At 48.5% G+C, this 21,729-nt stretch overlaps 2 protein-coding genes across 3 annotated transcripts; both read left to right on the forward strand.

The window, feature by feature from the left end:
* The first annotated feature begins 504 nt into the window (after window positions 1-504).
* Window positions 505-7,782, forward strand: adcy3b (adenylate cyclase 3b). The gene is made up of 20 exons (XM_040160117.2): window positions 505-1,185; window positions 1,487-1,636; window positions 2,202-2,338; window positions 2,428-2,539; window positions 2,885-3,012; window positions 3,197-3,355; window positions 3,441-3,600; window positions 4,006-4,113; window positions 4,211-4,287; window positions 4,362-4,523; window positions 4,618-4,705; window positions 4,819-4,935; window positions 5,387-5,658; window positions 5,774-5,855; window positions 5,981-6,139; window positions 6,371-6,517; window positions 6,597-6,713; window positions 6,796-6,922; window positions 7,008-7,132; window positions 7,241-7,782. Exons 1-20 carry the CDS (start codon window positions 505-507, stop codon window positions 7,418-7,420), a joined length of 3,288 nt encoding a protein of 1,095 aa, XP_040016051.2. The 3' UTR covers window positions 7,421-7,782.
* A 428-nt stretch (window positions 7,783-8,210) lies between these two features.
* LOC120807769 (WD repeat-containing protein 26) lies at window positions 8,211-21,065 on the forward strand. Of its 2 annotated transcripts, none has more exons than XR_013453423.1 (14): window positions 8,211-9,562; window positions 11,179-11,278; window positions 12,065-12,121; window positions 13,693-13,829; window positions 14,105-14,202; window positions 14,524-14,680; window positions 14,886-15,024; window positions 15,710-15,850; window positions 16,243-16,362; window positions 16,720-16,865; window positions 16,957-17,035; window positions 17,165-17,294; window positions 17,569-17,847; window positions 17,928-18,095. XR_013453423.1 is itself a non-coding variant. In XM_078093771.1 (14 exons), the coding sequence occupies exons 1-14, from the start codon at window positions 9,270-9,272 to the stop codon at window positions 17,951-17,953; spliced, it is 1,818 nt and encodes a 605-aa protein (XP_077949897.1). In that variant the 5' UTR covers window positions 8,211-9,269; the 3' UTR covers window positions 17,954-21,065. The 2 variants fall into 2 exon arrangements, 1 of the variants encoding a protein (XP_077949897.1); XM_078093771.1 differs by having other exon boundaries at window positions 17,569-17,763; window positions 17,928-21,065.
* The last annotated feature ends 664 nt before the right edge of the window (window positions 21,066-21,729 follow it).

Below are 21,729 nucleotides of genomic sequence, written 5' to 3' on the forward strand. Positions count from 1 at the left end.
CTTTGGATTCCTCTTAGCAACAGTAACAGAGGACCTGCTGTTTAGAACTCGGAAGGGAGAGAAGCTGGAGGAGCATCTGGTCTGCAGATCTCACCATGGATTCACGCGCGTAAGATGCTCCTCCACCTGCTCAAACTGAGACACGAGACGTTGGATATCCTCAGGCTTTTGTTGGTCTACCATGAGCCCACACAGACCTGCAGCAGCAACAAAGCAGATGTTTTTCCACCCAAACAACCGGGACGCGGCAGCTGGAACGACCTTATGTAACGCGGTCATCAGCATCGTTTCAACCGGTGGATGAACGCGATGGTTAAACGAGTCACTCTCTGCAACGGGGACGTCGTTCTTTTGGCAAAATCAACAAAAGTAAGTCAACAATTCAACACGTCTCCAAAAAGTTGCCCTGAGATGGGACGCGCCGCAACTTTTCCACGGATTTTGCCGTTCCGCGGCCTCGGGGATTAATCGGTTCGGTGTCGGATCGCCCCTCCAAGCTGAACCATGTCCGTGGACCGGGTCGGAGCCTCCGCGCCGGAGCAGTCCGCGGAGTACTCGGCGGAGTATTCCGCGCAGATGCCCGGCGGTGCGGCTCACGGGGCGGGTCGGTCGCGGGACGTCACCGTGGTTCGGTCCGGCTGCTGCGGCTGCCTGCCGCGCGCGGTGCGCCTCACGTTCGCGCCGGCGTCGCTGGAGAGAATCTACCAGAACTACTTCCGCCGACAGAGGCAGGAGAACCTGCTTGTGCTGGCGGTGTTCGCGGCGCTTTTCAACGCCTTCGTCCTCCTCATGTGCGCCGTGGCGTACACGCGGGACAGACTGGCCCTGGTGGTGGTCGCGGCGGCGGGGCTGGCCGCGGACGCGGCGCTTTACGCGCTGTGCCGGCTGGAGCTGCTGCGCGCGTCGCCGGTGTTGCGCGGCGCGGTGCCGTACGTCCTGTGGCTGATGATCGCCGTGCACGTGCTGTGTTACGCGGGTCTCAACCACGCGCGTTTCCCTCACGCCAGCGACGCGGCGGGCTGGCAGGCGTTCTTCAGCTTCTGCAGCTTTCTGACGCTTCCGCTGAACCTGGCGCCGCTGCTGCTGCTCACGGCCATCGCCTGCGGGACGCACACCCTGGTTCTCGGCGTCGCCGTGGCCAAGAGGTTCGAGGACAACCTGCAGGGGCCCGTGCTGGCGAGGCAGGTAAATATACGACCCCCCGGTGGGGGGAGTTGCACCTGGAAGAAACACTTTTTGACAGAGAAAACAAGTTTCCTTATTATTGTGGCGCTAAAACATTTACTTTTGTGCAACATATAAAATGCATTTTATAACAAAGCAGCATGTGTTAAATACGCCCACAAAGAAAGAACATTTTGATTAAAGCAGTTCCCTGAAAAGGTTCTTTTCATGCACGTCTCCGTGCAGAGTCAGAGACAGTAGCTCACAGAGGGACAGTATGAAGATGTACGTGTGTAAACACTTCCTCTGACCTTCTTCTCAGCTCTTAGCCAACTGGATGCTGAACCTGTGCGCCGCCGTGGTGGGTGTGATGTCGTACTACATGGCGGACAGGAAGTACAGGACGGCCTTTCTGGAGGCCCGTCAGTCCCTGGGGGTGAAGCTCACGCTGGAGGAGCAGAGCACCCAGCAGGTAAGTGGCTCACACAGGTACACTTTCCGTATGTGGGTCAGCAGGACACACCTGTGGGGTAGGACACGCTCGTCGCGCTGTGTGTTGCTCTGCTCGGGGCTGAAAGGGTGATTAGAGAGACTTGTTCTCACCAGCAGAGCCACCGGGACACGATACCGTCGCCTGAGCTCTGGGACTAAAAGACCTACAGTACAATTGGGTGAAGATGTGATTTGATATTTATATGTCAAATATAAGTTCCCCTTCCCATTGACATCTATCTCTTTTGGAGTTGCTTTTTTCTACTTCATTCCTTTTCCAGGCACCATTCTGTATAATGAGAATGTTAATGGTGCATGTTTGTGTACTAACGAGGTGACGGCACACAGAATGAAACGTTGCCTTTACCTCGGGGGTCTTGGTAGAAGACACGCAGCCAACCATTTGACAGGATCTTTTTTAGAATCCCTTTACTCCTTCAGTCATGCTATGCGCACAAACACACACAAAATACACACAAATTGATCTCTTCTGTCCACACGGAACGTGATAAACCTGAGCGTGCTCCGACTGTGGCTCCGTGTAGGAGGAACTCTTACTGTCCATCCTGCCCAAGCACATCGCCGATGAGATGTTGCGGGGCATGAAGAGCCAGGCCGATCAGAAGGAGGTCCAGCATCAGCAGTTCAACACCATGTACATGTACCGCCACGAAAACGTCAGGTGGGGACCTCTAAACCGACTTCCTTCATCGCGTGCGGTTGTCGTAGCGCGTTGACCGTTGCGTTGCAACCTCTTCTCCTCTGTTCCAGTATCTTGTTTGCCGACATCGTGGGCTTCACCCAGCTGTCCTCAACCTGCAGCGCCCACGAGCTGGTGAAGCTGCTCAATGAACTGTTCGCCCGCTTCGATAAACTGGCAGAAGTGAGTTTGTCTCCCTGGGTCACCGTACTCGTTGTACCGTCCATGTCACCGTGAAAGGCCCTCTGAGATCTGCCCCAGCAAACAGAATGACGTCTCCTCTGGGGGATAAATGTCCCATAGGATCCCGTTCAGTGGAGCAAATGAGCGTGAAGGTGCTTTAAGATGCTCTAACGGTGAAGACAATGTGATGAAGTGCCTTCTGAGTCCATCACTGCTCCACGTGCTTTGACAATAAGTTTGTTGCGTATATTGTTGTTAGGAATGCTGGTAGATTTACATTTTTTATTCTGTTTTTGAGATTAATTCCGCGACACTCGTTTTGAACGCGTTCATCTTGTGCGGCAGGAACATCACCAGCTGAGGATCAAGATCCTCGGCGACTGTTACTATTGTATCTGTGGGCTTCCTGACTTCAGGAATGACCACGCGGCCTGCTCCATCATGATGGGCCTGGCCATGGTCGACGCCATCTCGTGAGTGCCGCTTCTATTCGTCACAACTAAAAAGATGTTTTTTTAAACTCTGCCCGAGAGTCAGGAGAACGGCCCGGATTATTTCTGTGGGCAAGAATTGAGATGTTTGAATGCTTATCAAGGCGACGAGACGTGAGCGAACGGAGACCCGTCCGAGACCCTCCGCTTTCCCTTCCGCCTCCAGGTACGTGCGAGAGAAAACCCAGACCGACGTGGACATGCGCGTGGGCGTCCACTCGGGCACCGTGCTGGGCGGCGTGCTCGGCCAGAAGAGGTGGCAGTTTGACGTTTGGTCCACAGACGTCACCGTAGCCAATAAGATGGAGTCTGGGGGCATTCCTGGGTGAGGGCGCCTGTTTCTCAAAACCTGGGTGAGCAGGTTCAATTCTCCGGTGCACTTGATTTCACAGGGTTCATGTCCCACGCAGGAGGGTGCACATTTCACAGAGCACCAAGGACAGTCTGCACGGGGAATTTGAGCTGGAGCTGGGGGATGGAGGAGAGCGCTGCGAGTACCTGCTGGAGAAAGGCATCGACACTTACTTAGTTCTGGTGCCTAAACAGGTGGCGAACGGGCTCAGCCGACATGTGAGTTGCTTCTCTCTTTGATTGAAATGATGGTTTTTAACCCACAAACCTTCAGTGTAGGATATTTCCTGTTTTTCTAGAGAAATGTGATTTCCTCAGTTCCGCCCGAAAAGACTCGGCGTGATGTTTCGGTTTGGTCCGTTGGTCCGTTCCAAAGGTCAATGTTAAGATAAACATGTACCTGGACTCAAGGATGAGCTGGTGGTTAAAGTCACAGCGGCCTCGTGTCCGTAGGAACGCATAGGTCACTTGGACCTCATTTATATGTTAACAATGCCAATTGTCATTGTGACGGACAAACAAGGACGTAAACTGCAACTTGACTGGTTTGTGGAGACATTCACCTGGAAAACCTGGTTATTTTAATCGCATTAACAGATGTTTCTCCTGCTTCTCTGCCCCCAGAAATCAGGCACATTGTCAAACAGAAATTCAAACCAGTTAATCAGCACTACAGCGACCAAAGGGAACGCAGCCTCATGCCAATCCACCCCCACTGAGTCTAAACAGGAGGTGAAGCCTAATAAATGTCTTAAGTATGTTGACAACAATACATTATCCTTATTAATTCTCCATCTCCATTCTCTCTTTTTGATGATGACAACATCAGAGGAATAAGGTGGTCGAGGAGCAAGTGATCAACAGACGTTTGCAGCAGGAGCTGCTGGACAGAGAAACTCAGCAAATGTAAAAAGAATCGGACAAATACAAAAGAAAGACGAGAAAAGCAGAGAGTTACGATGTCTTTGTGTTCCTCGCAGAATGAAGGATCACCAAATCAACCCTCTGTCGTTGCGTTTTCTGGACGCACAGTTGGAGGAGCAGTACTCCGCGGAGAAGGAGAAGCGGAGCGGGGCGGCCTTCTGCTGCTGCGCCATCGTGCTCTTCTTCGTCACAGCGATGGAGGTGTTCATAGACCCCCTGTGAGCTCACGTCTCATGAACTACACGCAGATCGACATTTGATCCTCACGCAACCCGAGCAATGGTCGATTGAGGTTGTGCGTTGTCGCTGCAGGCTGGCTGTGAACTACGTGACTCTGGCGGTAGGAGAGGGGTTGTTGCTCGTCCTCACCGTGTGCTCCCTGGCCGCCATCTTTCCCAGGGTGAGGACAGATAATCAGCCTCCACGGTTGTGGCGAATTTACGCAGGTGTAAATTATAAAAACGCATAAAGCATATGTGAACGTCACATTGAGTACATGTTTGTTTGTCACAGATGTTCTCTAAGCGGTTGGTGTCTTTCTCGGTGTGGATCGATCGCACGCGGTGGGCCAGAAACACATGGGCCATGGCGGCCATATTTGTTCTCACCATGGCTGTGATCGCTGACATGGTACGATCGTCACGCCGTTCTATTTGCGTGTTTCCACTTTGTCCTCGTCAACCCATCGGCGCCTTGTATGTGTCTGACTACGTGTCCCAGTGGGACCCATTAGGCGTCCATCTCGCTGCCTGCCGGCTCATTTGTCTCGTCCCCGGCGGGAGCAGCCGGGTGCACGCGCCACCGCCTCCCGAGGTCTGACGAGAACAGAGGACGCTGAAGTGAACGTTCATTTCTCTGTCTTAGCTGCTAAAAGACAAGAGGTCCAACTGTCCGTATCGTTCACGTTGTCGCTGCTGTAGCGGCGCTATTACGAATACATGGTTTGATTCAATGCACAAAGGAAACAAAATGTCACGGGATTAAACCAGTTTGTAATTTGAATCTCGATGTTTCAACGTGTTGCGTCCTAGCTCTTAATAACGGGCCTCACAACCGGTGTGTTGAATCCCTGACATTGCAGCTGAGCTGTGCTCCACCGTCCCTTCGAGTCTTCAACAGCACCTCCGGCCCCGTGCTGGAGTCCCTGGGGGACCGAGGCTGCGCAGACAATCCAAAGCACTACAGCTTCATGGCTGTGATGTCACTCATCGCCACCGCCATGTTGGTGCAGGTCGGCCACCTGATCAAACTGGGCCTCATGGTGCTGGTCGTCACAGCAACTGGTGCCGTGAATATCTACAGCTGGCGGGACATATATGACCTGTACGACTATATACAGTTTGCCTCATACAGGTGAGAGACAGGGAAAGCAAATCAATGAACACGGTTTCAATGTCATTTTTATTGTAAATACTTCACTAAATAAGCCAATAGAGAACAATGATGTGATATTCGTTGTTGTTTGCAGAACATCCACAGTGCCGTCCAAGTACCTGATGACCGTGATGATCATTGTCATGATGATTGACTTCTACCTCTTTGCGCGCCATGTGAGTCATTGTCTCCTGTTCCCCCATCAGATGTTTCCTCCATTGCTCACTCCATCGAAATATTACACAGCCTTCTCCGCGGTGTGTGTGTGTGTGTGTGTGTGTGTGTGTGTGTGTGTGTGTAGCTGGAGCTCCAGTCCAGGAAGCTGTTCCTGTGGAAGATGGGTGTGCACGACCAGAAGGAGAGGGTGTTTGAGATGAGACGCTGGAACGAAGCTCTGGTCACCAACATGCTGCCGGAGCACGTGGCCAAACACTTCCTGGGCTCCAAAAAGAGAGACGAGGTGATGAGCCATTGCAGCTTACGCCTTCTTCAGTAGACACGGGTCTGATGCCGTACTATTTATCAGAACATTAAATGCATCACGGCATGTCTCGCTGTACCTCATCACGACGTAATGCGCTGCCTTTCAGTGCCATCTGGAGGTGTATTTCAAAATGACACATCCAAGCTTTCCTCTGCGCTAATTAATTATCAGCCAACTAACATCCATCGTGCCTTTTGTGATTTTCAGGACCTGTACAGCCAGTCTTACAATGAAATAGGTGTGATGTTTGCGTCCATCCCCAACTTCTCTGACTTCTACACTGAAGAGAGCATCAACAACGGAGGCCTCGAGTGTCTCAGGATTCTCAATGAGATCATCTCTGACTTTGACAGCGTGAGTACCAGCTGCTTCAACCGGCGCATTAAGACATTAAATACCTGTCATCCAACCGGTGCCTCATTTCTTCCTCAAGTTACTGGACAGGGATGAGTTCCGCTACATCACTAAGATCAAGACAATAGGCAGCACCTACATGGCTGCATCGGGACTCACGCCAGAGAGCAACACAAACGAATACAGCAACCGCAAGGTAACGTACTCAGGTAGAACGACGTGTTGCACTCTACCTGCACTGTAACGTGGCGAGGATGATAGCATGTGGAAGTCCACAGCCGGAGGACCAGTCACTGATCGAGCGCTGGCAACACCTCGCCGACCTGGCGGACTTTGCCTTGGCCATGAAGGTCACCTTGAACAACCTGAACAAACAGTCCTTCAACAACTTCATGCTTCGGATCGGTTAGTGTGTGTGTGTGTGTGCGTGACTTTGAGCACATCTGCAAGGTTGTGTGTTTGTGTTTCCACGTTTTCCATCCCCTTCTAGGTCTGAACAAGGGCGGAGTTTTGGCTGGAGTCATTGGAGCTCGTAAACCTCACTACGATATCTGGGGCAACACGGTCAACGTAGCCAGCAGGATGGAGTCCACCGGAGTGATGGGGAACATCCAGGTAGCGCACACACAAACACAAGATATCCCGATATTACTCTTCTCTTCATAGGTTCGTGCTCATTTTCTATTTCATTTGTTTAAATGTTATGTTCTGCTCCACCCTCAGGTGGTGGAGGACTGCTACGACATCCTGAAGGAGTATGGTTTCCGCTTCATCCGGAGGGGGCCCATATTTGTCAAAGGGAAAGGGGACCTGCTAACCTTCTTCATGAAGGGAAAAGACAAACCCAGGAGCAACCGAGCTCCGGTGGCCACTGTCCTGCCACACCAAGTCGGTGACCACTGAATATTCCCACCGGGCGAAAAGACGTTAGTTTACATGATAAGCAGGGGGACAATGTCCACGTGGTCCATTTCCTCTCATACACACCGGTTACTTACGTATGTCTTTATGTAGAACATAATACAATTAAAAGCACTACAACCGGGGAATACGGTTTCACCCATAAAGAAGCGTAATACGGTCAACTGATTTTGTATAGTTGTACATAATTCAGAAATGGAATGAGAATAACCAGCTTGGGACTGATATATAAAGCACTCTCCTTTGTTTAATCTATTTTGTTATATTTAGTAATTGTCTAAATATTGTGCTTAATCACATTGTAATTATACTGTGGTAATAAAAAATGTTTGCGTTTTGTTTCTGAGATTACTTTGCTGATCATTCTGTTTTTAGAATTGTTCTACACTATAATAAGGCAAAATTGAAGATAACATTATTCCATATAGGATCAATTATATATTGCTAATCAAACATGTTACATGCTAAATGTTAGCATGTTGTTACAGTAAAACTACTACTACATTCCCATACTAAAGTTATGCACTGTTACAAGACAAGGGCCGGTCAACAGTAATCTAATCATAAATACATGTAATGTCCCTGGCCAGTTGTTTCTTGATTATTCAGTCCTTTGATTTATTCCTTAATTAATATACCGTTACAGGCACTGGTAGGGCCATACAGGCAGCATGGCCCTGCTACGAAAAGTCAAAACAACTGAGAACCAACTGATACACTAGATTGGTTTATGGAGACTGAAAGGAGCAGAGGCATCAATAATTCAAGTTTAAATGTTTGCAGATGAAAAGTTTATTTTCATATGAATAATAATGCAATCATCACAATAATGATTAAGATGACAATGGTTGGGGGTTTAATGGTTTCTCAGAACTAACTGGAACATACATTTAGATAAAGGTGGTGTGTGTTGACGTGTTAAGGATTTTGAGAGATGTCTTCAACATGATATAAAATACAAGAAAATACAGTACATTTATTGTTCCCACGGGTAAATTCTGCAGTGAAATATTCAAGCTGTGGCTACTTTTTTTGTATTTCTGCTTTTTAACATTTTGAACTGAAGCCCTAAAAGCGTAATACACCGTGATTCCGATTTAAAAAAATAGAACACATGACAAAAATCAAACCCGGTCGATTTCCATTCTACTTTGCCTATTCTAGGAGATAGTTGACTGAGTTATGAGTGGTTTAGAAAATGTAAAAGCTACACGCCTGTGGAAATTGCATGTGCAGTTAAAGTTATTGTGGATATATTAAAGCCAAGTCTCTGGAGGCATTCAAATGAATCGGGATGTGTTTTTTATTTTATTGTTAGCGGTTCATTATTGTGGTAACTAGATTATCATGCGCCACCCATGGATTATTCTACCCGGAAGCTTGGTAGTGTAGGAATTTCCGGTTACGTCAGAGCGTCAGGACTCCATTAGAGCTGCAGCTGATTCGAGAGAAACAACAACAAAAACGGGCCAACTGTCAGCGCCTCTATAGTGACAGTCCGCTCAGAGTCAGACACCGAGGCCTCAAACCTGGAAGCTTAACCCAAATTTCCCACCCGGAGCTCCGCCGGCTACTAACCACGGCCGCTCTCGGTGAGGAAACTCTGGCCTCCGCTTCCTCCTCCTCCGACTCGGACACCGGCGGAGCGTCGCCGCCCCCGCGGAAGAAGCACCGAGCCTCGGCGGCGGAGGGAGCAGGAGAGCCCGGGGCTTCAGCCGTTATTACAGGCCTCTCCGGAATCGTCCTCGGACTCGCTACTCACGCGTCGCACTCTCAGGCCACCGCTACGATCCACTTTAACCGAAGTGTCGTCAACAACCTCAGCAGCAGCATGCAGGCAAACGGGGCGGCGCAGGGACAAGATTCTTCAGAGCTCTCCTGCCTCAACAGCGCACAAAACGGGGAGTCATCCTCGGCCGGAGGAACGCACTCCAACGGGCTTCTGTCCAGCGCGGACAACGGGAATAGCGTCGGCGCCAGTAACGGGTCTTCGGCCGGGCCCGCTTCGGGCTCCGCGGCTTCGGGCTCGGAGGTCGGCTCCCTGAAGAAGAAAAAACGACTGTCGCAGGCGGAGGAAGATGTCATACGATTAATAGGGCAACACCTCCACGGACTGGGGCTCAAGTAAGTTTATTCGAAGTCGGGGAAGAGCCCGATTTACGGGAACCGCGTAACGGCTCGACGGCGTGAAGGTGCCGGGCAGCAGACGGCTGTTGGTGCGCTTAGCAGACGCGCGCGCGCGGGGGGGGATGGGGCAGGTCGCCCGCGAGCTCGGCAGTTGGTAGAAAGAAGGGGTCCATCTTGCACAATAACAGTTAGCTTGACGGCTAACTGCGCTAGCCTGCGCGGAGGTGTCACGTCTCCGCACGGAGCCCTCGCGCAAACACAAACGGGCGAATTCAACCTTTTTATTCGGGGCGCTGGTTTGAAACGAACCCGTCGCGGGTTCTGGGTGTGTTTTCCAGTTGGGACGTGATGTGTTTGCGTTATTGACGTAGATTTTAAACTGAATAAACAGCCATTACATAATGAAACGGGGTTTTTTTTGTTGGTTTGTTTTTTCGTTTGGTGTGTAAAGCGTGAAACGAATGACACGAAGGGATAAACATGATTTAGCTCGTTGCTAAATGCACATGCACGATTATGGAGTTTGCGCCGTAACGTTACATGTTACGACCCTATTAGCAGAATGTGCGGAGGACACGTTGACATGGAGATCTGTTGTTGTTGTTAAAAATAATGTCCTTGCTTTTTAGGGGACCGTGTGGACGTCACGTTGACAGTGTCCCAGCCAGCGTGCTGATTTTAGCATTCTGACTGCGCCGTTTGCGCGTCCCGAGCTGTCGTTTCCCCAACTTGTGTGTTCGTCCATCGCATCACCATTTTAGGCGTCTGTCTCGCGCTCCTCGACACGTTACTTGTTCGGTTTGATGATGTCATCGGTCCCGAGCGGCGACTTACTTTTATTCACACATTTGGAGCAGAATCGGTGCTTTTATTGCGGCTGTAGAATGCGCTTTCTAGCAGCTGTTTCAGGAGGCAGCGCTGTGTTTGAATCTAATTTTAGCACGGGGGGGGAAGCGGGGGGGTGTACCCAACGTTAGCAATCGACCAGACGTGAAGTCCACGGCATCCATCTGAGAAGGCGCAGCGTCCATTACGGGGCTTTACAGAAGACGCTTAACGCAGCGATGTTGACACGCGGGGGGGCGGGGGGGGGGGGGGCACAGGGCACATGACCGGCCGCCATGAAACAGCGGGGGGGGTGCAAGAGAAATCAGTGTTGCAGTCCGCTGGATGAGAGGCCCAACACAGCTGCTGCGCCACTCCATTGATACCTGAGTGACGTCATCATGCTGAAAGCGTCAGCCCCCCCAGAATCACGGCTGGTTATGGTGGAAGCTCAGTTTATGTTACAGAACCTCCTCGTGGGCACAAAAACTGCTCCCCCGGACATCGTAGGCCATGAACCTGCCCTCATGTCATTGTGACTGAATTGTGTTGTTGTTGTTGTTGTTGTTGTTGTCCCGGCCCTGATGTGATTGTTAAACATCTTCCCTTTACCTATTTGCTGTGCTCATAAAATATGCCTGGAAATAGCGCCTCATGTGATTATGATGAACTGATTGTCCTCACCGTGCTAATGAGCTCACCGTTTCTTTGTCCTAAAAGTCCACCTGTGTTGCATCTGGATTGCAGCCTAATGTCCTCTGTCCCCCCGTCTCTCTGTGTCTCTGCAGTCAGACAGTTGACCTGCTGATGCAGGAATCAGGCTGCCGACTGGAACACTCCTCCGCTACCAAATTCCGCAACCATGTCATGGAGGGAGAGTGGGACAAGGTTTGTCTTTTGGTTGCCGTGGTTACGTAAAAGTACACTCCGTGATAGACAGGTAACCGGTGACCAAGACCGTTGTTATTCAGAAAACCAGCATACAAACATCCTGGTGTTGGAGGAAGCCTGGCAGAGTTCTTGTAATGGTCTGCATTAGGCCAACGTTGCACAACCTCATTGTATTAGTTATTTTATGTTGTACACAATTCTGATGAGTACTAGTGAAATAGTTTTTATGATTAACAGATTCTTATTATTGCCAACTGAAATCTGACTTTTGGTCGTTGTCTGTAATGTTCAGGGGCTCAAATGGTCTTTGATGATTAAGGAACAACTAGTCATTGTCGTTATGATAAATGAAGCAGTAAAATAAAGAGGTAGTTGTTTGATTATGTTCGCTTCATTATGTTAAAGCTCCTGAGCACCTTTAGCGTAGCAGAGCGTTGCTGAAGGACGTTGTGAGGCCTCTATTAGGGCCGATAACGTGCACCATCAATAATGTGTCTAACACTAGGCTCATATTAGCATATTTCCAGACATTTCAGTGTAATTGGCTGTTAAATCAACACCCTCCGCTGTATTCCCCCGTTCTGCAGCAGAATTACTCGTTCCAACATTTAAGAGCTGGGGTTACGTAAAAAGTGAAAATGTCATTATGAATATTGTGAAAGAAGAAGGTGAGCGTAAGATCTGTTTTAATGCCTTTGTGATTCTTTTTTTCTTTCTGGAAACTGCTGAGCTGACCATTTCTCTGTGTCTCCCCTCCATCACCCTCCCTTTGTTTTGATCCAGGCTGAGAATGATCTCAATGAGCTGAGAGCACTGATGCATTCTCCCAATGCCATTGTGGTAAGCTCCCCTTGAACTCCACTCAATGACGCCGCTCGGTTACAAGGCAAAACTGGAGCTTCTACAATGTTTACAGTTCTAATGCAGGGCGGCAGGTTCTCGCTGTGGAAAATAATTGCTGTGGATGACACAGCAGGATGGAGACCACACTACATAAATACACAAGTCTGTTGTTTAAAGCACGGATGCTTTTATTGTTCCTTTAGTTTGTCCTTGGTTTAATCAAAACTAATTCAACTCAAAATTAAAATGTTCATTACATTACATTACATTTAGCTGAGGCTTTTATCCAAAGCAACTTGCATTACATTTTTAACCCGTGGCTTTTTCACTTTTTGCCCGGGGAGCAATTAGGGGTCAGGTGTCTTGTTCAGGGACACTTCGACATGGGGCAGCCGGGGCTCGAACCACCAACCTTGCGGATATTGATCAATTCGATTGGTATTATATGTTCTCTGCAACTAGAGGCTTTATGATTGGCTGATCTTGTGGGGTTGCAGATGCATAAATAGTAACTGCAGTGCAGAAAATGTCTAAACATGTCTTGAAATGGTGACGGCGTACATTAATTGCTGATTTATTTTAGTATGTGTTTATTACATAATATATCCCTTTCAGAATTGTATTTTATAGAAATAATTATGTAATACATAAAAGGGTTGTATCCCCTATCAGCCAATATGCTGCGATTGTGAAAAATGATAGAAGACATATATGTGTTGTAACTGTATGTAGAGGATTCACACTGAAAATCAGTTGTTGTTTTGATCAAATATTCTAAAAACATGTATTCTATACTAATTGCTAAAATGTTGGACGGTAATGGAAATGGGGCTAATTAGTCCCAGCTAGCATGCTAATTAGCAGACAAAATGAGCTTCAATATGGTCCCATGTGTCTCGTGTCTGACCGCCATCACCAGCTGGGATTGAGAAAAGGGCCAAAGCACTTGATTCATAACGGTGGGGCCTATAGGGGCCATTCTGGGTGTGGAGTGGTAGCAGGTTTGTGTCGTCATTGTCACTTATGGCACAGTCCTGGTGGAGAGTTGCGTGTCAGTGTGTTGTTTGTAGACCGTTTGTGGGTGTTTTCTTATATATACTCATGTGTAGTAGATTGAGCCGTTGTCAGGGGCCACAGCTCCTTCTGCGCACCTGAGATAAGCCAGAGACTCTTACATTCACGCGTTACATTTCTCCTTTTTTTATCACAACTCATTAACGCTGGCCAACGCTTATCCGTGTTCCTCGGTAGGAAGAAAGTAGGCTTTACCATCTTAAACCACCATAAAGGAGTTCTCATCATCAAAACATCATGCCACCATTTTGTAATTTTATGCCTAGTGACACTTTGGGGTATTTTCCTTTTTTTTAAAATATGATTCCAGATGTTTTTGTTGCAATGCACAGCTGTAACGCTTCAAAACATGGAGCTTTGTCGTGTCCTGCTGCAGTCAAGCTGACCGGTGGTAGAAATGACTTCTCTGACGCAGCCGTGTAAGCTTTTTAATCTCACTCCTTTTTAAATAATAAATCCATAACTCTCTGTATTTCTCTCCCACTTGTTCTTAGCGGATGAAGTTCTTGTTGCTGCAACAGAAGTACCTTGAATATCTGGAGGATGGAAAAGTCCTGGAGGCTCTGCAGGTGCTCCGAGGAGAGCTGACGCCGCTCAAGTACAACACAGATCGCATCCACGTACTCAGCGGGTACGTTTACAAGCTCCACGTCCACGTGGTACTGGTGTATATTTATCTTCTGTAGAGAGGGAAAACATGACTATTGACAGCGATCATGTGGCCTGTTAGATTGCTTCACTGTTGAACCCTGATTCTGTTTATTCTCGTTCCTGTACTGCCTCCCTTTGATCGCTTTCTCGGAATGTTCAGATCAATGGATTGAATCGATGTCGGGCCTGTTTCTATGAACGGACCAGCGCCCAATTTCCTTCATTCCTGCTCTTTGTGCTGGTGTCCTCCTACAGGTACCTGATGTGTAGCCACGCTGAGGACCTGAAGGCCAAGGCAGAGTGGGAGGGCAAAGGCACCGCGTCACGCTGCCGACTGCTGGACAAATTACAGAGTGAGGAGCCGCGTCGACGCGCTAAACCCCCCCCCCCTGTAGCCGACGCGCTAAACCCCCCCCCCCTGTAGCCGACGCGCTAAACCCCCCCATGTAGCCGACGCGCTAAACCCCCCCCCCTGTAGCCGACGCGCTAAACCCCCCCTGTAGCCGACGCGCTAAACCCCCCCCCCCTGTAGCCGACGCGCTAAACCCCCCCTGTAGCCGACGCGCTAAACCCCCCCCCCCTGTAGCCGACGCGCACGTTGCATATCGACATCACTATTCAAATGCCAGAAAAATAAAGAAAAGAACCTGTGTGACGCTGCTATCGCTCTGTAGCGTACCTGCCGCCTTCTGTGATGCTGCCCCCTCGGCGGATGCAGACCCTCCTGCGGCAGGCGGTGGAGCTGCAGAGGGACCGCTGCCTCTATCACAACACCAAGCTGGACAGTAATCTGGACTCCGTGTCTCTCCTCCTCGACCACGTCTGCAGCAGGTTGGTTCCGCACAGCTAGCAAGCTACTCGGGCCCCTCGAGACCTACATCTTGGATTATCAAACGGCATCTGTTCACACGTCGAGGCACTGGACGCTTTGCTTTGTGTGCCATCGCTTTTACGACCTTTTGTATTCCAATCCAAGCTAAGAAGATCCATTATTTCTAATTTGCATAATTTTAACCTTTTGCCCCCCGTATCACAGGAAGCAGTTCCCCTGTTACACTCAACAGATTCTGACAGAGCACTGCAACGAGGTGTGGTTCTGCAAGTTCTCAAATGACGGCACCAAGCTCGCCACCGGCTCCAAAGACACTACGGTCATAATTTGGCAAGTGGACCCGGTGAGTGTGAGAACGGCCTTAAATAAACATGCGACATCTTCATGACTGTAGTCCACGGCTCCGATGGCCTTCTGCGATGCGATCAGGGCTTTTACGTTGACAGGCAGGTATTTCTTGGAATTTGAGAAATATGCATCGTACAGTAATTTACTTTATTAGAATTTCTCATGGTTAATCTTGTTTATATATAATATGCCTGTTAACGCGTGTAATTCTGAAGCATTCTAATTTAAAGTCTTGGATAATGAGAAATTACCTTAGAAATACGTACACGTTTCACCTTTTATCTTCGACCACTTTTTCTCTCTGACGTCTCCAGATTCATCACTGATAATAAATATTTATTGCACCATTAACATGTAAATGTGGTTGGTCATCTCTTTCTATAAGGAACACTGGGGTATGTTTTCTTTTTTTAAGTAGGGTAAATGTGCCTTTTATCTACAAAATAAGAGCCCGGGTCAAATGACGTTAGTCCATTAACAGACTTGTGGAGTATTTGTTAAGAAATCCTTTAACCTTAGACATCCTTTGACATGAAATGAGGACAAAGGAACCTCAGGCCTGCGGTCTCTTTGACTTTTTTTCCCTTGATGTTCTGAAACTTCAATGGGCTCTGACTTTGGTTTGAAATGGTGTATCGCAGGCTGTGAGAATTCATTTCATCATAATGCTCTTTATGCAGGAGAGCCACCAGTTGAAGCTGCTGCGGACCCTGGAGGGCCACGCGTACGGCGTCTCTTATTTAGCCTGGAGCCCGGATGACACCTACCTGATCGCCTGCGGACCTGACGACTGCTCCGAGCTGTGGCTCTGGAATGTTCAGGTACCATTAACACGCGTCTCATACATGTTCAGGTACCATTAACACGCGTCTCATACATGTTCAAGTACCATTAACACGCGTCTCATACATGTTCAGGTACCATTAACACGCGTCTCATACATGTTCAGGTACCATTAACACGCGTCTCATACATGTTCAGGTACCATTAACACGCGTCTCATACATGTTCAGGTACCATTAACACGCGTCTCATACATGTTCAGGTACCATTAACACGCGTCTCATACATGTTCAGGTACCATTTACGCGCCTCTCACGCGCGTTCAGGTACCATTTACACTCCCTGCCTGTTTATTTCCCCCCCCCCCCCTCTAACTTAATGTGTCTTCTTGATGTGTTTTTCAACCGTCTCTGCCGCTTCTCTTGAGCAGACGGGGGAGCTGCGGACCAAAATGTCCCAGTCCCATGAAGACAGTCTGACCAGTGTGGCCTGGAACCCTGATGGCAAACGCTTCGTCACCGGAGGACAGAGGGGGCAGTTTTATCAGTGTGTAAGTGGATGCGTCATTTTCTCCAAAGAGGGTTATTATGATGGAATAATACAGTATTGATGTTGTAATCGATGCTTTGTTGTGTTTGTATGTATATTGATTTACACACAAAGAGAGAATGACATCTGTTAAAAAAGCTGAATTATTGAGTATTGATTTCCAGCCAGAAACCCGTTGAACTTTTCTTCGTTATTTATCTTTAGCACGTTTCCTTTAGGAAGGTTTTGGGCGTTTCTCACACACACACACACACACACACACACACACACACACACACACACACACACACACACACACACAAGGAAAGCGGTTTGACCTCGTAGCCTAACGTCTGGTAAACACTGGTGTCTGTTTCAGGACCTGGACGGTAACCTGTTGGACTCCTGGGAGGGCGTGAGGGTGCAGTGTCTGTGGTGCCTGGGGGACGGCAGAGCCGTGCTGGCCTCCGACACCCACCAACGTATCAGGGGCTACAACTTTGAGGACCTTACAGACAGAAACATGTATGTAGCCGCTCTAATAATCGCCCACTGTCTTCTATCTAGACTGGCGTTGAATTCGCCCGATGGCCTGTGTCTTGTCTTCTGTTTGCAGAGTTCAGGAGGACCACCCCATTATGTCTTTTACTGTTTCAAAGAACGGAAGATTAGCTTTGTTAAATGTAGCAACTCAGGTAAGTTTTCTACCAACTCCATTGTCATCAATACATGAGATTCATTTGCTTCTAAAGAGCACGTTGGTTTGAGAAGAACTGCCGGATGTTCAGCACTTTATAGGCTGTTGCTCTGCTAACATTCTGTAGGGAGTTCACCTGTGGGACCTCCAGGACCGGGTGCTGGTGAGGAAATACCAAGGTGTGACCCAGGGCTTCTACACCATCCACTCCTGCTTCGGAGGACACAACGAAGACTTCATTGCCAGTGGCAGCGAAGGTACAGTCCGCTGCCTCCGCCGCCAGACCAATGTTGACAGCTCTTTGTACTCCCACGTTTTCATCTCACTCTGTGGGCATTGGGAGCGTCTCGCTGGGAGCATTGTGCTTTAATATAAAAGCAGCGAGGCGTCCGTGTGACGTGGTTGGTGTTTACTCACATAAACACTTCAGAATCCTTCGTTGCAGTGATTGAAAGTGTTTTTTTCTCTTTAATCCAAATCCCTTCACTTCCACCTGCCCGGTTGCCGTCTTTTGTCCTCCCCTCTCCGCAGACCACAAAGTGTACATCTGGCACCGGCGCGGAGAACTTCCCATCGCCGAGCTAACGGGCCACACGCGCACCGTCAACTGTGTGAGCTGGAACCCGGCCATCCCGGGACTCATGGCCTCCGCCTCCGACGACGGCACGGTGCGCGTCTGGGGTCCTGCACCCTTTCTCGACACACAAGAGGCGGACGGGCTCACCGGTAACTGCCAAATCTAACTTCCCCCCCGATAGCGCGAGTAAACGTTGTCCTTTTTACCGGCGAAATGATCGTCGCGGCTTTACGGTAAAAACGTCACAGCTGTGATTAATGTTCTTAAATCACAAGGCGTCTCTATATTTATATATTTGTTTTTTTCTTCTCAGAAAACTGCAGTAACATGGACAGTTGATAGTCACTTGTGGAGCAGATGACATCTGTCTTTAACAACAATCCAAGAATCCCAGAATAAAACTAAATCCAAATCCAACACCGACCTAAAGCAAGACAAGAATAGCTAACAAAAAGTCACCAAGACAAAAGAGAAAACAAAAGTGGGAAGAATTTGTCTCCTGACGGGCCTCGAGAAAACGGTGGAGGTGACGCACGGACACCCTGAAAATTCGGGTCCTCAACCAAAACCTGATCCCGACCAGGAGGAAAGCCAGTCGGTGCCCGGCGGGATACGACCCGCTATCTACTGGCGAGCTGGACGGGCTCGTTGTCCTGACCCAACCGAGCCGTCTTCCCCCACCCCGCTACATGGGCACCGGCCATGCAAGGTCCTCGTTGCCCAGGAAACCCGCCTCCACCTTGAGCCTGGAGCACATCGAGGCCCAGTGATGCTTCCAGACTGACACCGCAGACCAGCCGTCTTATCATTGGACTACACCTGTCTGCCTGTTTGTCTCACACATCACCTGTATGATGTCTCCATGGACATGGGTGGGGTGATGTTGGGGGAGGATGGTGCGTAGGGGGATATAGCAACTCTTCTGTATGTGTATTCTCCTCTTCCCCGCGCTCTTGCTATATTCTTCGCATCCGATCGGTTGGAAAAAGGCTGAAAAATCCGCCGTGAAAAAAACTGACCGACCACCTGACAAAGAACACAAAAAAGGCTATGCTAAATGTTGGCGTTTTTTTATAATAGTCATAGCGTAATTCTCATTTAAGAGGTGAATCTTAGCTGAAGTAGTGCCGTGGAAGGCTTTAGCCTGAAGATTCCACTTTGTGTTTCTCGACATTAGAAAAAACAAACTTTTAATTCCTTAATTTAACTTCTAACAAAGGACAGTCGCTGTAATGTCAGCTGACACCCCCCCCCCTCGTCCCCCCCAGTCCCGCTCCCTGACCCCCCCTCCCTCTGTCGAGCTATCTACCGCACAACTCCATTGCGTCCTCCTCGGAGGAGGAGATGGACGGTTCACATATCAACGGTGGGGGGGTCGGACGTTTCCACTGTCACATGACCGCAACCCAAAAGACAAGTCACGCTTTGAGTGCAACTTTGACTGCACACGGGTGACTGCTGCCCCCCCCGTGTGTGTGTGTGTGTGTGTGTGTGTGTGTGTGTGTGTGTGTGTGTGTGTGTGTGTGTGTGTGTGTGTGTGTGTGTGTGTGTGTGTGTGTGTGTGTGTGTGTGTGTGTGTGTGTGTGTGTGTGTACATTTGTTCGTGCAGGTGAAATTGCCGGTTGTTTTTTGTATGCGTGTTCAATTCACACCAGCAGAAGGTCCCCCCCCCCCCCTCTGAGCTCCTAATCCCATAGTAAAATTGTAAAGAGGATTTTAACCCAGTTCTAAGTTATCCAAAGCCCCATCGGGACCTTCATCTGTGGAACAAGGAATATGTGAGAGCCGTTTTGTGAAAGAAAATCTTTTCTTTAATCTGGGGCTTTAATTTTTACATTCTAATTTTTTCTGTCCTTTACCGAGTGGCACTGAGTTATTGGCGGCGGATCGCCCGATGTGGGCAAAAAGAAAGGAAGGAAGATGGGATAAGCAGTTTGAGCGAGGCGCGTTCCGAAGAAGCTGTAAAACTGTTGCGTTGTTAGTCATTTCATACAGGAAGTTATTATTGTAATTACAGGACGAGTAGTAGTTTGCACGGCCGTAGAGACGAGAGGCACCAACAACCACAACCCCCCCCCTTCCCCCCAAAATCTGCCTTCATACAGTGGCACACAAACCTTCAGTCCGTATGACCCCCCCCACCCCACCCGCCACCAACTGCACTTTGAGGGGTCTTTTTGCTCTCTTGCACCTACTGCATTGGCATGAATCCATGAGGAACCTCCTCAGCCGCCGTTCTGATCGCTCAAAGGTTGCAGTGAAAAAGACTCGAGACGTGACGGGACCTTTGCAGAAGGACTCGAGCCTCTATGCACCCGAAGGCAGTGACCGATCGTCTGGTAGACCTTGTGGAACTGAGCGTGGCCCTCAGAGGGCATAGAGCAGCCTGAGGGCCACTCGTGGGACTTAGAGAGAATTCAGCGTTAACACCCCCCCTCACCTCACCCCCCCTTTGCTCTCCGGCCAATTTACTCAGTGGTCAGTGCGCCCCATTCACAGCTTTCCTCCTCCCTTTTTGAGGGTATGTAATGACTATTTGCTACAGACTGATATACAGTAAAACATGTTTAAAATCAGCGCTTTTCTGTCTGTTTTTATTGAACTTTTTTGTTACTTCAATTTTTTTTGTTCACATTATATCATTTTTTGGTTGACTATCCCTGTATGATCATATTAAAATATAACCAGACCTTTGGAGTCCTTATTTCTTTTTTTAGTCTTTATAACCCCCCTGTTATTATTTCATATATTTTGTTTGTTTCTTTGTGTTCAGTTGCATTTTATCTTCTACTAATACAAATGAATATGCACAGTAACAACCAGGCCAATTCGAGTGGGGAGAGTTTCTACAGAGTGTGAAGCAGGTTGGAGCTGATCCACCTCTAAAGGGTTTCCTTCATGTGCTGAGACGATCTCTCTCTGTGCCATTGTTGAACCATCCGAGTCCCCTGAAAGCACACTGCTGTTTTTGGGTTTGTTTTTTCTGCCGTGTGTCGTGGTCGCTTGTGTTCACACTTTGGAAACCTGTGTCTCAACTCCTGGACTGCAGCATGGACTCCTCTTCCACACCGGACACTATTTCAGACGACTAAAGTCAAATCGCACACATTAAACCCCCCAACCAGAGTTCCAGTAAAGCCCACCGTTCGCCCGCGGGGAACAAATGCTGTGTCTGTATGAACCTTGTGTTTGCTCTTCTTTCGTCTGAGACTTCCACCAGTTGTTTTCGATGAAACTATGTCTTATTTCTCTCAGCGGTGGTGGGTGGGGGGTGTTAAGGGCTTACTGTAGCATCTCTAAGTTCCTTGGGATACGGTGGGACGGGGTGACGTGTGGCTTTTGCGTTCAATGTGTTATTTACAAAAGTGATTGTACTGTTTTGTAACGTTGTGTAGGAAAAGTGTCACGTATGCATATTTTCAATAAAGCATTCAGGGTTTTGAAAAATGAACGGCCGACGGGAGTTTGATGGGACGTTAAGTGGTGGAGGCCCCCGAGAACAACGACGTTTTAACTCTCCTTAAACACACGAAAGCGCCTCGGCCCTGCATCCCGTCTCTGAGCAGAGCGCGTGGTACACGGTGTCCACGTTTGACTACACGTTTATGATGCCATTTCAGACCATGAAGGCGCTATCTGCAATGCAATTACGTATGCTGAAAGCAGTTGCCAATAGAGTGGCATTATGTTGAGTAAGTCTTATTTTCGAATATTTTTTAGACACAAAATGTTCAATATAAAAAATAATTCTAAGTAAATAACACAATCATGGAAGTGTGAAATATTCATATGCATTTTTTAACATTCTTTGCAGGCAGGTGGCTCTGGTCTTTTTATCTTGACTGATATTGGCTTTGTGGTGTAACGTGGTTAGAAAAAAAGTGAGTTTGGGGAAAATGTTTGAACCTTAAAGAAACTCCTGGACGGAATAGAAAATGTCCCACAGTCCTTGTCATCTGTCATTTGTGATACATTAAATAATGACATTAGTTTTTAATGTACAGGATAATTCCAGAATAGAGGTTGTATTAAACATGTTTTGTGTGCATCCATTTAATGTATTATTTATTAAATATTGACCCCTGCGGCTTTGCAGACACATCTTTGCCACCTGG

Source organism: Gasterosteus aculeatus, chromosome 18 (assembly GCF_964276395.1).
Source record: "Gasterosteus aculeatus chromosome 18, fGasAcu3.hap1.1, whole genome shotgun sequence".
Lineage (NCBI taxonomy): Eukaryota > Metazoa > Chordata > Actinopteri > Perciformes > Gasterosteidae > Gasterosteus > Gasterosteus aculeatus.

Bases quoted from the DNA above. Each gene is read 5' to 3' on its own strand.
- LOC120807769 (XM_078093771.1), top strand. From the start codon at position 9,270: ATGCAGGCAAACGGGGCGGCGCAGGGACAAGATTCTTCAGAGCTCTCC. The intron at 9,563-11,178 runs GTAAGTTTATTC...GTGTCTCTGCAG, and splicing joins CTCCACGGACTGGGGCTCAA to TCAGACAGTTGACCTGCTGA. The intron at 12,122-13,692 runs GTAAGCTCCCCT...ACTTGTTCTTAG, and splicing joins ATTCTCCCAATGCCATTGTG to CGGATGAAGTTCTTGTTGCT.
- adcy3b (XM_040160117.2), top strand. From the start codon at position 505: ATGTCCGTGGACCGGGTCGGAGCCTCCGCGCCGGAGCAGTCCGCGGAG. The intron at 2,339-2,427 runs GTGGGGACCTCT...CCTCTGTTCCAG, and splicing joins TACCGCCACGAAAACGTCAG to TATCTTGTTTGCCGACATCG. The intron at 2,540-2,884 runs GTGAGTTTGTCT...CTTGTGCGGCAG, and splicing joins GCTTCGATAAACTGGCAGAA to GAACATCACCAGCTGAGGAT.